This window comes from Drosophila yakuba, chromosome 2R (assembly GCF_016746365.2).
Source record: "Drosophila yakuba strain Tai18E2 chromosome 2R, Prin_Dyak_Tai18E2_2.1, whole genome shotgun sequence".
NCBI classification, from domain to species: Eukaryota; Metazoa; Arthropoda; class Insecta; order Diptera; family Drosophilidae; genus Drosophila; species Drosophila yakuba.
The window spans coordinates 2,327,235-2,343,139 of NC_052528.2; the positions used below are offsets into that span (position 1 = coordinate 2,327,235).

Here is a 15,905-nt window from a genome sequence, read left to right on the forward strand (position 1 = left end):
TATGCCGTCACCGATAAATCCCGCGCTGTTGGCGGCGAGACTGAGAATAGAAATCTGTGCGTGCGTTCGACGCACGCCTATTCGCTGAACAAATGATTCCGATGCCAAGGTTATTGTAGATCCAGTGTCCAGGAGCAGCCTGCAGGTTGTAGTGTTTCCCCAGGCGTCGATGACGTCAGCAAGGATGGTTGGCAACAGAGTCTGAGAACCAGCCGCCGGAATATTCTCCAGAGTATGATGCGTAAAGTTGTTTTCCGCGGGAGTCTCGCTTCCCAGCCGATGACCTTCTCGAGCTAGCGGTTGATTGTGGCCAATTGTATATCCCGCATGTGAGACTGCTGGTCGATCGCGGCTGCCAACACTTGCTGTGTCAATGTTGTTGCCATTTTGAATTGGCTGCGACGAGCCATGAACCAAAGTATGATGCTTGCGGCGGCAGATCCGACAAGTATGCCTCGATGTACAGTTGCCCACCACATGAGCCGGGCTGCGGCAATTGAAACAGAGCTTTCTTGATTTGAGGAAGTCTCGGCGAGATGCAATGTCGAGTGCGATGAATTGAGGACACTTAAACAGTTGGTGATTCTGCTGGCACGATGTGCACTTCGGCTCTTCCCGTCTTGGATGCGTGTCTGCGTGGTGCGTGGTAGCTGAGCGTCGAGCTTGGGTTGATTGAGTTAAGTTAAAAGCCTCCAACGTATCGCAGCGTGATGTGAGAAATTTCAGGAATCGGTTGATGGTCACACCTTTTTCCTCGGATTCTGCGCACTGAGCCCAGGCTTGGCGGGTATCGCTATCTAATTTTGAAAGTAAAATGAAAATTAGCCAGGGATCCCTCTCTTCGCAATTAAGAGCTCGTAGACCACGAATAACTTCGTCTGCACCATCGGCAATTTTCCGCACTGTGCCGATATTTGAATTTATAGCACTCGGAAGACTCATGAAACTGTTTAAGAACGATCGAATAATTAGCGATTGTTTGTTATATCGCTGTTCCAGCCGATCCCACGCTTCCCGATAGTTGTCATTAGTAACTGGAATATGTTTAACTAATGCCAGCGCGCCTCCGGCAAGGTACGATTTTAAATAATGAAATCGTTGGCAATCCGTCAGGCTCGAATTGGAAGCAATCGATCCAATAAACATGTCCGAAAAATGTTTCCAGTCCTCATAATTTCCAGAAAAAGTCGGAAGTTTAATTCGCTCGAACTGAAAATCGACATGGCTTCTCTGGGATGTGTCTGCGGCTTGAACTGTGGCATCAACACTGTTTGAAGTGACATCCCGTCTCAACTCCTCCAAAGTATTGCTGAGAATAGCGTGTGTAGCATAATGTTTGTCCTCATATGCGTCAAAATCATCGTCAGGGTCCTCCCAATCGGCTTCCGATTTAAATGCATACAGCTCTTCCGAGAGCTGTACGAACCGCAAATAATTTTCCTGTAGTTGCGCCAGGCGGACAACTATTGTTTGCACTGAATAAATGTCATCAACAAATTTTAAGGCATTATTATGCGCACGAGTAATTTGGCTTTTGCAGAAGCCCCGTTGCTGAATCACACTCCGCATGGTGGTCGAAAGAAGGGAACGATTCTATACGATGTAGGAATCTATAGATCACCGTTTACCAAAAGGCCAATAATCAAAATCAAATGCCCGAAAGAAACGCAGTTCCGGTAATCCGGATCTCGAAGGACCAATTTTTTTATGTTTGTAAATAAACCGCCAGTGTTACAGTTTAGTTTGATTTATTTGTTAATTTCAGACACTTAATATTAATTAGTTCGACAGCGATGCGTACGTTTCTCGCAGATCAAAAATGTGACTGACTTAAGCTTTGGCTGTACTCACGCCATACGATTAAACTAGCATAAGACGTAAACAAGTTACAGTTAGAAGAAGTTAGAAGTTTGGAAAAGTACTGGGCAAGCTCGCGGACAATTACATTGATTCCGCTGATAAGCTCCGCTGCAGCTGCAGACAAATGCAAATGTAAACAAAGATAAAGGGTGACTTGTTCGCGCGGTGTCTCGTTCCCAAACAATGAGAGACCAAAACAAGCAATTGCAAATATAAAAGTCATTTTTCACTTTGTTTGACTTTGACAAATAAAATAAATCAGGTGTTTGAGCAGCAAAAAGCGATAATAAACGAAACAAGCGATATCAAAAATTGGCCTTGGCCCACGCACTGGCATTTTCAAAAAACAATGCAAACAAAAAAAAAGTACAAATTAATGTATTAAAATAAAAAATAAAAATTTAATTTAACATTTAAAAAACTTTTTACGTTTTTTGGGAAATTTTTCTAGATTTACAGGTACATATTTTCCCGAGGAGTTCCCGGGAATACCTGTAGTATTCCTTTGGAAAACCCCTTGCTTTTTTTTTCTCGGGAACTTCAAATTCCTCGCCACGGAAATGTCTCGCCGATTTGTAAATCTGAATATATAAATCTGAGAGCAGTCGCTAAACTTCTAAGACACCAGAAAACAATGAAGATCTTAAGAATTCAAAATTAAAAATTTTACTGAACAGAAACGCAACAAAACAACATACATGCTTCGCCCTTCTCTGTCTGCACCTTTTTTTTTGGTATTTGGAAGTACCGTTCTTGAAAATATGTTGCAATTCTCGCTGTAAGACTAAACTAAAATGTATATTGTTGTGATTTTGTAAAATACGCTATACGTATGTTATAAAATGTATAAAATAATAAAAATATTATTCTTAAAAAGAGTATATTGTAAAATTAAAATATAGTATGCAGAATCTGTGGGTAGACAAAACATAATTTAGGCTTGTACCCAAAAAAAGCACGATTGTAAAATTATCATAAATCGGCAAATTTCGGGTATTTTATTTGTATTAACATTTCACAGGGATTACGTATTATGCATCTGCGATTTGAACATTTTTTTTCCAAAATAGTAATGATAGAAATGTGTGAGAATTGGCTATCAGATAAACGACGCTGTTTCCACTACGAGTATAAAATTTATATTTGTATTTAAGTCACAAAAGTTAATTGATCGTTTTTTATCTATGGGCCCTCTATTGATCAACACGCTCTGGCGGTCCTACGCAACAAAATTGACTGGGCCCCAAATGACTTTGATGGCGCGGGGATTGCCTAAGAAGGAACCGATTATTGGAGTGAAAGATATAATAGTGGTTGCTTCTGGAAAGGGGGGCGTAGGCAAAAGTACCGTGGCAGGTGTGTTCAGACATATTACGATTTATGGGTTATTTTAGTGTCTTTTTACAGCTAATTTTGCCTGCAGTATGGCAGGACTGGGAAAGCGAGTAGGATTGCTGGACGGGGATATATTCGGGCCTACTATTCCACTTCTAATGAACGTCCATGGTGAGCCGGTTGTGAACGATAGGAATTTGATGATCCCGGCGCAAAACTACAATGTAAAGTGCTTGTCTATGGGCATGTTGACACCTGTTGAGACCTCTGTTATATGGCGAGGTCCTCTTGTAATGTCAGCAATACGACGGCTGCTAAAAGGTGCTGATTGGGGACTTTTAGATGTATTGGTTATAGATACTCCACCGGGCACTGGAGATGTACATCTCTCACTATCCCAGCATGCACCTATCACAGGTGTTATCCTTGTAACAACACCTCATACTGCAGCTGTTCAGGTGACCTTAAAAGGTGCCAGGATGTACGAAAAGTTAAATGTTCCAATCTTTGGCGTAGTAGAGAATATGAGGTACACAATTTGTGAAAACTGTAATCAACGATTGGAGTTTTTTAAAGACAGCCGTATAAATTCTCTACCACGTAAGCTAATTTCCCTTCCGTTGGACTCACAAATAGCGGAGTGCAACGAGAGTGGAGTGCCTGTTGTAATCAAATATCCAGACAGCAAGTACTCAAATCTATTTAACCAATTGGCTGGGGAAATTACAAAAATTCTTAACGAACGTAAGCAAAATCAAAGTAACAGTAACAGCGTCCAGTAAAAATGAAGTTTGTGTATGCCATAAACGATAAAACCAATAAAGCTTTCACGGAAGAGGTTTTTTTTAGTTTAAAGACGTAAAATGCCGTACAGTTAAGATTAAGAAAAGATTTCGAAATTGTAATGCTTTGGAAAAGGTTGTGTTTTTGCAAGTAGAGTTGGCAATATATAACACCAAATCATTGGAAACCTTGTTTTTGGGAGCTAGAAATCCGTTCTTGTAAAATTTTCTATATTAATCTTCAAACACCCGCATCCATTATCTCCATCACAGTTTACAGATCTTTTTGGTATATCCTTTAATACGGGCCATCTGCGTGCTTCCATCTGTTTCACACCACCCCGCACATGACATGACCAACCCAAATTCTACTCATCGTCGTGTGCTTACGTCTCGAGAATTCCACAGCAAGATATCTCCGGATCTAATCGGGCTCTTGTTTTTAACTCTGTAATTAAATCTGTAATGACCAAATTCTACCTAGTTAAACCATGACATTAGGATTACCACTATTGGAACAATTTTAATTTTCATTGCTGCTCATCATTTACGTCAGTCCTCAAGATTAATTTACAAGAATGGCTAAAAGCCGTTGCCAAAGAACGCGCAGTTAGCATGCAGTATGGGTTCTATGAAGTAATTGAATTGGCCGGTTTGGATGGCGCAAATACGTATATTATATACATATATATATATATATCGGAAGCTTAGATATTTTGTCAATTTTTTTACAATTACTCCAAAGAACGTGCGTCAAATTAGCGTCAGTGCGTTAGCGGCGATGGCGGAACGGTGGAAAATTGGAACTTAGGGACGATTTATATTTAATAATTTTTCGTTATTTAGAGTTGAATTCCAAAAAACAAAAAAGTTTATAGGACTCAAATAAGTATATAAAATATGCAATTGATAAATCGGTTACCCACTATTTAAGAAATATCTCACCTCGCAGAGCGTTTTCAATAATGCACGCAAGACCACCGTAAAGGACATTTCTTTAAGGACTTTAGGAAAGTTTCATAAAAAAATTATCCAAATTTTTGAAATAATAGCATAACAGTGGGTCCATCTACGAACCATATTTAATTGAGTCCTTAAATTTTATTATACCCGTTACGTGTAGAGTAAAAGGGTATACTAGATTCGTTGAAAAGTATGTAACAGGCAGAAGGAAGCGTTTCCGACCATATAAGGTATGTATATATATTCTTGATCGGGATCAATAGCCGAGTCGATATGACCATGTCCGTCCGTATGAACGCTGAGATCTCAAAAGCAAGAATGTTATGACTAAGCATACACACTCCAGAGACAAAGACAATTCTGTTGATTCATGTTTCCACGCCCACTCTAACGCCCACAAACCGCCAAAACTTTGAAAAATGTTTTGATATGTTTTCATTTTTGTATTAGTCTTGTAAATTTCTATCGAATTGCCAAATTGCCGACAACCGCGCAACCTGCAATATACAGTTGTGAAAAAAATAATAGCATATAGTATTTTGTTCTTGATCAAGTCAATTAAGGTTGCGATACCAATTATTACAAAATACAGATTTTTCGCATAATGCTAGATCATTTTTTTCCCATCCGAAAATGATAAAAATTTTTTGAATTGTCCATACCTTTATATGTTTGTAATTTTTTTTGGAGTGGCAAGGAAAAGAAAAACACTACCATCGATTTTTTCAAATATTCAATATTGTCGGAGGTTTGTTTTGGTGATAAGCACATGGTTATAAAATTTAAAATGTATATTACTATTTCCAACAATATTTTTGAAATTTACCTTAATAAAAATTGTTAATTTCTGTAGGAAAATTATATTGGTCGAATTCTTCAATGCTCGAACAAAATGACACGATAATCACGTACAACGAGAAGACCGAGATACGTGGGAGAAAACAATCACTGGGCACCCTCAAAAGGCAAGCTCGCGAGAGCAAGAAGTGTCAATTTAAAGCTGATACCGAACTAAATAGGGAAATCAGCATATCCGCATTAGTGCAAAGAGTTCACACGTGTCTAAGGAAACATACATACATAGTTTCAAATGCTGTACTCGAAGGAAAGTCCCTCTTTTAAATGGGAGACACATACCCAAGCGCATTAAGTTCGCCAAGGAACATTTAAATTCGCCATGCGAAAAATGGAGGAACTTTTTATGGTCAGATGACAGCAAGGTTCTTATTTTTGGTGGTAATTGATCTTGATATGTAATGCGCTCTAAGAATTCCGAATATAAGCCAAATTACACAGTAAAAACAATTAAACACGGAGGATCCACTTTTATGGTATGGGGTTGTTTCTCGTACTATGTAGTTGGGGCAATACATTAAAAAAAACTATAATGGTTCAACATGTCTTTGCGGATATATTGGTGATGGTGATGTTATCCCTTGCCGAATACTATCAACAAGACTATGACCCCAAGTTCGCCAGCAGGATTAGTTCTAAAATGACTATGTTCCTGTGTTGGAGTGACCTGCACAGTCCCCAGGCCGTAATACCATCAAAAATCCTTGATTGGATATGAGAAAAGAAGTTGAAACTGAAAAGCTAACTAACAACGAATAACTTTTTGCTATAATTTAGGTGTCCTGGCGCAAAATATCCTTAAAACGGTGCCATGACGTAGTTGATTCCATTCCAACTTTTAAGCATTTTTCATGAAGTGATTCTATTTTATCTTTAGCCTAATTTTGTCGTTCTTAATAACGTTCCTCATTTAAGATCAGAATAAATGAATTGTTTAACTTTTCTATAAAGGTATTTCAGCTTCTTTTAAACCCTAAATTGTTGGTAGGAGACTTATTCAAAGTTTTACTGGGCAAGTGGTCTTTTTATTTTTCGCAGCTGTATGCAGCAAACCCATCAAATCGAGGGGCAATTCGTCAAATCTTTTATCGCACTTAAAAAAAAGGGATTCAGATGCGTATTTAAAGTGTGTAAAAGTTAGTGGGAATATTGAAAATAGCTTAGGATTTGTGCATTTCCCGCGAAATTTTTAGCACCGCATGTTTTTTGCGTGTGTGTGTTTTTATTCCCCCTAATTTTTGTGTGACTGATTTTAATTAAAACACATTATCCAGAAGATCAATTTCACTGTATTTTTATCAGAAATTTAAATTAATAAATTTTTTATTTATAAATATACTCTTAGAAACCGACTACGAAATAATTAAACAAAAACGGTGAACAAATATTACTGAAGAACGTGATTAAATTTTCGTCGAAATCGTTGAAATCCACAGTAATAGTAAGCAATAAGGTAAGTTTTTGATATTTATATAAAATATAAATTATTTGATTACTATTTGAATTCATTTTGCAGGTAACTCTTTTGATTGAGGAAAAGTACGAGAGCTGTGTAGATAATATGAAGGCAATATTCCAAGACGTACTGGGCTTTGCGTTAACGTGTGATGGTGGTACCATCACAAATTCAACTAGATTATATTTAACAATTGCTGCACAGTTAGTGTTTTCTTTATGTATTTGTTATTAGGTTCGTTTATTGTGCTCTGTTTTACCATGTTATCTATGTATCAAGTATGTATTGGCATATTGCTTTTCTCTAGTAATTATTTATTTCTATGAAAATATTGCCTAATTTCTGAATAAACTTTTTTTTAATGCAGTCACATATTACGGGCTATATTAGTAGCCTACTGGAGTATGCGTGCAACGCATTTGAAATTGATCGGCATAAGTGGAGATCACTTACAACCGATAATACAAGTATCTTAAAGGCAGCAACAACTTTATTCAGACAGGGTGCTTTGTAGCATATTTCAAGCTGTTTCCAAATGCATCTGAATCTATTCATTCCATTCTAAAGTTCCTGCAACAGTATCTTTCCTTTAATGACAATGGGATCGAACAGCTTCGATGTCACTGACTGTATGTTCCGTTTTGATATTGAACTTGAAGGCATCTAAATCCTAGGTAAATGGAGTGACCTCAAGTGAGTTTGAAAACCAATTTGTCAATTCAAAACCTGCTGCTTGAAAAACCAGAGACACCTCAGACTTAATTGTCTTTAGCTTCTCAACTCCTGCATCACCAGTTATCATGTTATCGACGTAAAAATCGGATCCAAGTACGTCGGTAGCTCTAGGGAAAAAACCAACACATCTTTTTTACATCGGCAGTCAGGGCATAACTGTGCAGCCGGAAGCGGAGTAGCGTGAAGTACAACTCTTCTTGAATAGTCGGTCCCACCATCAGGATGTCATTAAAGGATGTCGGCCCTACCATCATGATGTCATTTAAGGCTACCTGAAACGATGTTTTACAAGAAGTGGAAGGGATTTTCTTGTCTGTAGGCAACATATCCCCTTGGGCATGATATTCTTCCATGAACTCCAAGTACATGGTCTTCATGTTAGGATCTTGAGAATCTCTGGTCGCTCAAGCGACAAAAACCGCCGTTTTGCAACCTTAAAGGAGTTGCCCAGCGCAGTAGGATCGGAATTAATCGGCAGCCTAACTTCAAACCATACCTGAGAAATCTTTCTGTTATGATCTTCACATAACTTGTGCTCAGACGACAGAATTTTCTTTGGACTTGGCCTTTCCTCCAAACTATCCTCCTAACTATTCTGATACTATTCACAACATGTTCCGGTCCGCATATAGTATCGGCCCGAGGCAACCCAACCAAGAAGGATCTTTGGTGAAGTTGTATAGTCAGGACCCTTGTGAAGTTAACCGGCAAGTTGGAACGCGTAATAAGAACACGAGGACGTGGTTTTCAGGGGACCACTGTGCTCAGACGAAAGAATTTTCTTTGGGCTCGGCCTTTCCTCCAAACTATCCTCCTAACTATTCTGAAACTGTTCACAACATGTTCCGGTCCAACCAAGAAGGATCTTTGGTGAAGTTGTATAGTCAGGACCCTTGTGAAGTTAACCGGCAAGTTGTAACGCGTAATGCGACAAGGAGTAAATAAGAACACGTGGTCGTGGTTTTCGGGGGACCACTGTCCCCGCTGATATGTTTATTTCGAATGTTCTTTGCATAAGTCGCTAATGGCTTAAAAGCTACGCGGAGTAGCCACCAGAGCACATATCGCTCTTCTTATGTATGGTCACGCATGCCCAAAGTGCTGACACTGCACTAGTTGCGGTGCCGGCCCTTAGACGGCGGATAGGCATTCTTGCCTGATCATATTTCGGTTTTTATAAACATTGCAACAAAATGTTACAATGTGCATGTAAGTTATCCAACCCGTACACATAGCACTCTATCCCATTTTATAAACAAATTTTAAATTTCAATCTAGGAGGCATTTCCTTTGTCTTTGTTTTTGTAATTGCCTTTGCCAGCGCTTAGCTACCCGCTAAGAAAAATCCTTGTTTTCTGAACCCATATTGCCGGTCATTGTTTATTGTTTGTTGTTTATTGTTGGCATGAAGGAAGAAAAAATATTTGAAGTCTAGTGTAAGTTAGTTTAGGGCGAAGGCGGGAGCATAATAAAGCTCTCTCTCGCTCTTTTCGAATTTGCCCCACCTTTGCCAACCTCTGTTAAGCTAGGCCTAAGAACATATATACATATACGTATGTAAAATAGAAGATCAAGTCGAAAATTGAATTCATCCCGAGCACACGCACTTTTCGTTCTCGTCGTTGCGAAAATACAAATTAATTATTCTTGCCACCAAAGTTCGTTCGGTTAGGTTTTTTAATAAACTAATTAAAAACTTCATGGCGCCCCGGGTGGACAAGATAAATAATTTAAACAAAAGGCAAAATTTAATTAAAGTGACAGTGACACCTATAATATATAATATATATATATATTATATATAAAAGTGCAATATAAACAAGAGAGAACGCTATAGTCGAGTTCCCCGACTATCTGATACCCGTTACTCAGCTAGTGGAAGGGAGAAGGAGAGTCTTAAACACAGTTTTTGGCAGTTTGTAGGCGTTATAGTGGGCGTGGCAAAAAGTTTTTTGGCAAATCGATAGAAATTTACAAGACTAATACAAAAATGAAAAAATATCAAAACATTTTTCAAAAGTGTGGGCGTAGCAGCTTTGGGCGGTTTGTGGGCGTTAGAGTGGGCGTGGCAAAAAGTTTTTTGGCAAATCAATAGAAATTTACAAGACCAATACAAAAATGAAAAAATATCGAAACATTTTTCAAAAGTGTGGGCGTGACAGCTTTGGGCGGTTTGTGGGCGTTAGAGTGGGCGTGGCAAAAAGTATTTTTGCAAATCGATAGAAATTTACAAGACCAATACAAAAATGAAAAAATATTAAAACATTTTTCAAAAGTGTGGGCGTGGCAGTTTTGGGCGGTTTGTGGGCGTTAGAGTGGGCGTGGCAACATGAATCGACAAACTTGCGCTGCGTCTATGTCCCTGGAGTCTGTATACTCAATCTCAACTTTCTAGCTTTTGTAGTTCCTGAGATCTCGACGTTCATACGGACAGACGGACAGACGGACAGACGGACAGACGGACGGACAGACGGACATGGCCAAATCGACTCCGCTATTGATCCTGATCAAGAATATATATACTTTATATGGTCGGAAACGCTTCCTTCTGCCTGTTACATACTTTTCAACGAATCTAGTATACCCTTTTACTCTACGAGTAACGGGTATAAAAATTGTTCTATTTTTTTTTTTTTTGTTGAGTGCAAATAAATAAATATATTGTAGCCCGCGACGCGCTATTGTGTTTAAGTAATAAATATATTAAACATATTCCGTGTCGATCGCGAAATACCCTGCTTCCGGAATTGCGGCCACCGCCGAGGAAACTTCTAAGGAAAGTGGCCGCTAAAATTAGCATTCGGAAATCAGAGGAATTTGTGCAAAAAATTGAAAGTTGGAGTTATATACAAATTTAATGTTTATTGTCTTGTGCTGGAAAATTGCACCTCGTTTTCAGTTCTTGGCACATATGTACGTATCAATATAGTAGAGCTAGATTGCATTTATTTATTTATTTATTTGTTGATAAAATACATACATATACATATATTGAACTGCTTTTGGACGCAACATTTATTTATTATTTTGTACTGTATTATTGCAATCACTGTCACCCCTTCCCCCTCTCGTTCGATAAACTCGCATTAATAGTTGGGAAGTTAATCCAAGCTTGCGCACTAATACACAGACAGCCTTATATACTAGCAGCTGCAGCGGTGAACTTTTCGTTTTCGCTTCGCTTTTGCACCGCTACCTGCGTTGATGTTGTTTGGCCCTTTTCGTTGGCGCTCTACCCTGTATTCTGCGGGTATACCCTTTTGGCGTCATTTCGCACCCACTATTAATTGATACTGCGTGACTTGAATTTCAATTTAAAAATTTTTGTTTTCGTTGTTCTCATCAGAAAAAATATTTAATATACATTTCGAAAAGTAAATTAATAATTTATTAAATTAAAACAAGAGAGAACGCTATAGTCGAGTTCCCCGACTATCTGATATCCGTTACTCAGCTAGTGGAAGTGTGAAGGAGAGTCTTCAACACTGACAGTTTTTGGCAGTTTGTGGGCGTGGCAAAAAGTTTTTTGGCAAATCGATAGAAATTTACAAGACCAATGAAAAAATATCAAAACGTTTTTCAAAAGTGTGGGCGTGGCAGCTTTGGGCGGTTTGTGGGCGTTAGAGTGGGCGTGGCAGAAAGTTTTTTTTGTAAATCTATAGAAATTTACAAGACCAATTCAAAAATGAAAAAATATTAAATTATTTTTCAAAAGTGTAGGCGTGGCAGGTTTGGGCGGTTTGTGGGCGTTAGAGTGTGCGTGGCAACATGAATCGACAAACTTGCGCTGCGTCTATGTCTCTGGAGTCTGTATGCCTAATCTCAACTTTCTAGCTTTTGTAGTTCCTGAGCTCTCGACGTTCATACGGACAGACAGACGGACGGACAGACGGACAGACGGACATGGCCAGATCGACTTGGCTATTGATCCTGATCAAGAATATATATACTTTATATGATCGGAAATGATTCCTTCTGCCTGTTACATACTTCTCAACGAATCTAGTATACCCTTTTACTCTACGAGTAACGGGTATGAATATCCTTTTTGATTTAATAAATTTCTAATTATTGATTCGAAGGTTATTAAATTATATTAGAAACGGGATCGATTCCGATATTAGAGGAAGAATTGAAATGTCGACTAGAAAACTTAAATGCTTCAATTAATAGGGCAAATTAACTACAAGAACAGATAGAAGACATAGATTGTGGCGATAAATTTGGCGACGAGTTGGAAGAACTTTGTATATTGACCAGGGCAAAAAAAAGCTCCGGGACTAGCTGCTGTAGCTCCAACTCGTGCGCGACTTACAAATTTGGCATAGCCAAAATTCAGTGGAGATTATTCGGAGTTCAAAAATTTCATCAGCCTTTTCGAAACTTTGGTTCATAAAGACGCCAGCATTCCAGTTATCGAAAAATTTAACCATTTGATTTCATGTCTCTCTGGTAAAGCTTTAGGAACAATTAAAGCTTACCAAGCCACCGAGAGCAATTACGAAAAGGCAGTAGCCAGTTTAAAAAAGGTTTACGATAACGAATGCGTCATCTGTATGAATAATATATCAACATTGTTTAGTCTTCCTAAAATATCGCATCAGTCCGATCAGGCCGATATCAGCATTTATCAGCTGAAGAATCGACAAAGCCGAAGCAAGATAAAATTCTGTCGAGCAAGCCACATAATCGTAGCTCATTCTCGTGTTCTTCAAAGGTTCGAGTTTGTTAAGTCTGCCTCCTTACGTATTAATTGTCTGCGAAAAGGCCATACTGTTTCGAAATTCAGAGGCAAAAAGTGTCGAGCTTGTGACCGCTCACACCATATTCTGCTTCATAGATATACAGTGCCTGAGAACAGTTTAGCGTTGCCAACCCCGCCAGAGACCATGTTTCCTCCTTTTAAGCAAAATCACGTCCTTTGACAGGGTGATTTTGGCTACGTCAATCGTAAGCGTCCACACGAAAAACGGAGAATACGTTTTAGCCCAAGCACTGCTAGACTCTGGGTCTCAAACGAATTTTATAACAGAAGAACTGGCGAACCGCTTACAGATTCGTAGAGAGGAGTCGTGTATCAACTTACTTGGTATTGGCGAGTCCAATTCTCAAGTCAAAAAAAAGGTACACACAGTGGTGAAGTCGCGAATAAATGGTAGTGAGTTCTCGTTCGATTTTTGTATCTTAAAGTCGATCTCCGGCTACCATCCTGATCAGTCGGTGAACGTCAGTGATTGGAAGATCCCGAAGAACCTACCATTAGCAGACCCATATTTCTACAAGTCACATAAAATTGATATGTTGATAGGAGCAGAATATTTTTTCGAATTTCTAGCTGTTGGTCAAATTAGACAAGGTCCTGACTATCCAACTCTACAAAAGACCCTTCTTGGTTGGTTTGTTTCGGGCAGCAACAAGTCTGCAGTCCCGAAACAAGTTGTGAATAGTTTCAGTTGTAGTGAAGAACCTTTAGTATCGATTGACAGCACACTACAGAAATTTTGGTCGCTGAAGAAAATAACAAATGACAAAGAAAATTCTGTCGCCTGAGCACAAGTTATGCTCCTACTGCGCTGGGCAACTCCTTTGAGGTTGCAAAACGGCGGTTTTTGTCGCTTGAGCGACAAGAGGTTCTCGAGATCCTAACATGAAGACCATGTACTTGGAGTTCATGGAAGAATATCTCGCCCTAGGTCATATGTCGCCTACAAGCAACAAAATTGCTTCCACTCCACATAATGTCATTCCCCATCAATGATGTGTTAAGGCCCCAGAGTACGTCAACAAAGTTGCGCGTCGTGTTCGATGCGTCCTGCAAAACATCGTCTTAGGTGGCCTTAAACGAGATCCTGATGGTGGGGCCGACAATTCAAGATGTAAAAAAGATGTATCGCCAAGTAATGGTTATTGAAGCGGACAGGAAGTTTTAACTCATAGTGTGGATGAGAGACCCCTCTGAATTCTTGAGATTATACAAGCTCAACACCGTCACATATGGTACTGAACCAGTCCAATTTCTGGCTATTCAATGTTTAAAGAGATTGAGGGAATCTGCTAAATTTTCATTCCCTAGAGCTGCCGACCTATCTGGATCCGATTTTTACGTCGATGACATGTTAACTGGTGCTGCATGCGTAGAGGAGCTAAAGACAATTAAGTCTTATGTGTCTCAGGTTCTTCAAACAGCAGGTTTTGAATTGACAAAGTGGTTTTCTAACTCTTCTGAGTTCACTGCATCTGAGAGCACAGTTAAGTCGATACCTATCTCGGATTCAGAGTCAACTAAGGCGTTAGGAATATCGTGGTTGCCTAGCGAAGATGCCTTCAAGTTCAAAATTGGCACTTCTGTCATGGGTCTCCGAGCGACAAAACGGAACATACTATCGGTGACATCGAAGCTGTTTGACCCTCTCGGCTTGTTAAGTCCCATTGTGATTAAAGGAATGATCCTATTGCAGGAACTCTGGCTTAATAAGTTAGATTGGGATGAGTCAATTCCGATGCATTTGGAAACAGCTTGGGATATGCTAAAAAAGCACTCTGTCTCCACTGGATGAGATATCGATTCCTCGGTTCGTGCATACCGACCCATTGTCACCGGTACAGCTACATGCCTTTGCCGACGGCTCCATGAGAGCTTATGGAGCTTGCGTCTATATTCGTAGCAAAACTGCCGAAGGTTTTAAATTATCGTTGTTGAAAGTAAAAAGTAGCGCCGCTCAAGACTAAAACGCTACCAAGGCTTGAGTTATGTGCCGCTCACCTACTCACAGATCTCTGCCATAGAATCAAACCCTTATTATAAGTCCCTATCTAACTAATTGTATACTGGTCGGACTCTGAAGTTACTCTTCACTGGATTAGATCTTATCCATCTTCGTTGTCGACATTCGTTTCGAACAGGGTAGCGGAGATTCAAGAATGGTCAAGTGAAGCTACATGGCGGCATGTTCCCACAAAGCAGAACCCAGCAGATATCGTTTCGAGAGGTTGTGACGTCGACGAGATAGGGCAGTCGATCTGGTTCACTGGACCACCATTTCTGAAGGACGAAGAAGAAAACTGGCCCAAAAATGCGCATTTCGAGCCGGATGAGGAAGTCTTGCGTCAGAAAACTAGAAAGACTGTGGTCGGACTGACCGCTGCTGTGCAACCTTCCGATTTGCTGGATGTCATCGAGGGATTCTCGTCACACCTCAAACTGCTTAGAGTGTTCGCTTATATGTTCCGCTTTATAAGAAAATGCAAAGACAAGAGTATAGTTTTCGAAGAAACTCTGTCACCGACTGAATATAATGAAGCGTTTTATAAGATTATCGAAAAAGTACAAAAGAACGAGTATCAAACAGAAATTGAATAGGTTCATAAAGGCTCCAAGGTCGGCCCAAGTCTTCAGCGATTGAACCCATTTATCCATGAGGATCCAGGCACTTGGTGCAACTTATCGTTGTTGCATGTTCGGGGGCGACTAGCTAACGCTCCTATATCATATGATGCTAAGTTTCCCTTGCTGTTGACGAAACGCTCGCAGTTTGTGCAGAGCTACGTCCGGCATTTGCACCATTCCAATTTTCACGTCGGCCCTCGAGCACTTGTGAGCATCCTACGACAGCGTATTTGGACCGTAAACGCTCAGGAACTCTGCAGTCAGACAGTTCGATTATGTGTGCGCTGCTTCAAATGCAAGCCTTGACTGATGACACAAATTATGGGAAATCTACCAGCAGATAGACTCTGTGGTCTTCACCCATTTGCGATATGTGGCGTTGATTTTTGTGGCCCTGTCTATACGACATTAAAAATTCGAGGAAGGCCCCCGTATAAGTCCTACCTTGCCTTATTTGTTTGTTTTGCGTCCATGGCGGTTCACTTAGAGATTGTTTCAGATCTAAGTACTGATTCTTTTCTATTGGCTTTTC

General features: G+C 39.7%; 1 protein-coding gene and 1 long non-coding RNA gene across 3 annotated transcripts; one reads left to right on the forward strand and one right to left on the reverse strand.

The window, feature by feature from the left end:
- Nucleotides 1-2,998: 2,998 nt before the first annotated feature.
- Nucleotides 2,999-6,250, forward strand: LOC6529157 (iron-sulfur protein NUBPL). Of its 2 annotated transcripts, XM_039372352.1 has the most exons (3): nucleotides 2,999-3,216; nucleotides 3,268-3,516; nucleotides 5,794-6,250. In XM_039372352.1, exons 1-3 carry the CDS (start codon nucleotides 3,045-3,047, stop codon nucleotides 6,060-6,062), a joined length of 690 nt encoding a protein of 229 aa, XP_039228286.1. In that variant the 5' UTR covers nucleotides 2,999-3,044; the 3' UTR covers nucleotides 6,063-6,250. The 2 variants fall into 2 exon arrangements, with proteins under 2 accessions (XP_039228286.1, XP_002090165.1); XM_002090129.3 differs by lacking the exon at nucleotides 5,794-6,250 and having other exon boundaries at nucleotides 3,004-3,216; nucleotides 3,268-4,030.
- LOC26535639 lies at nucleotides 4,171-5,591 on the reverse strand. Its single transcript, XR_001454159.3, has 2 exons — nucleotides 4,485-5,591; nucleotides 4,171-4,425 (listed from the first exon to the last, which is right to left on the reverse strand). It is a non-coding gene; the product is annotated as an uncharacterized LOC26535639 (long non-coding RNA).
- Nucleotides 6,251-15,905: the final 9,655 nt, after the last annotated feature.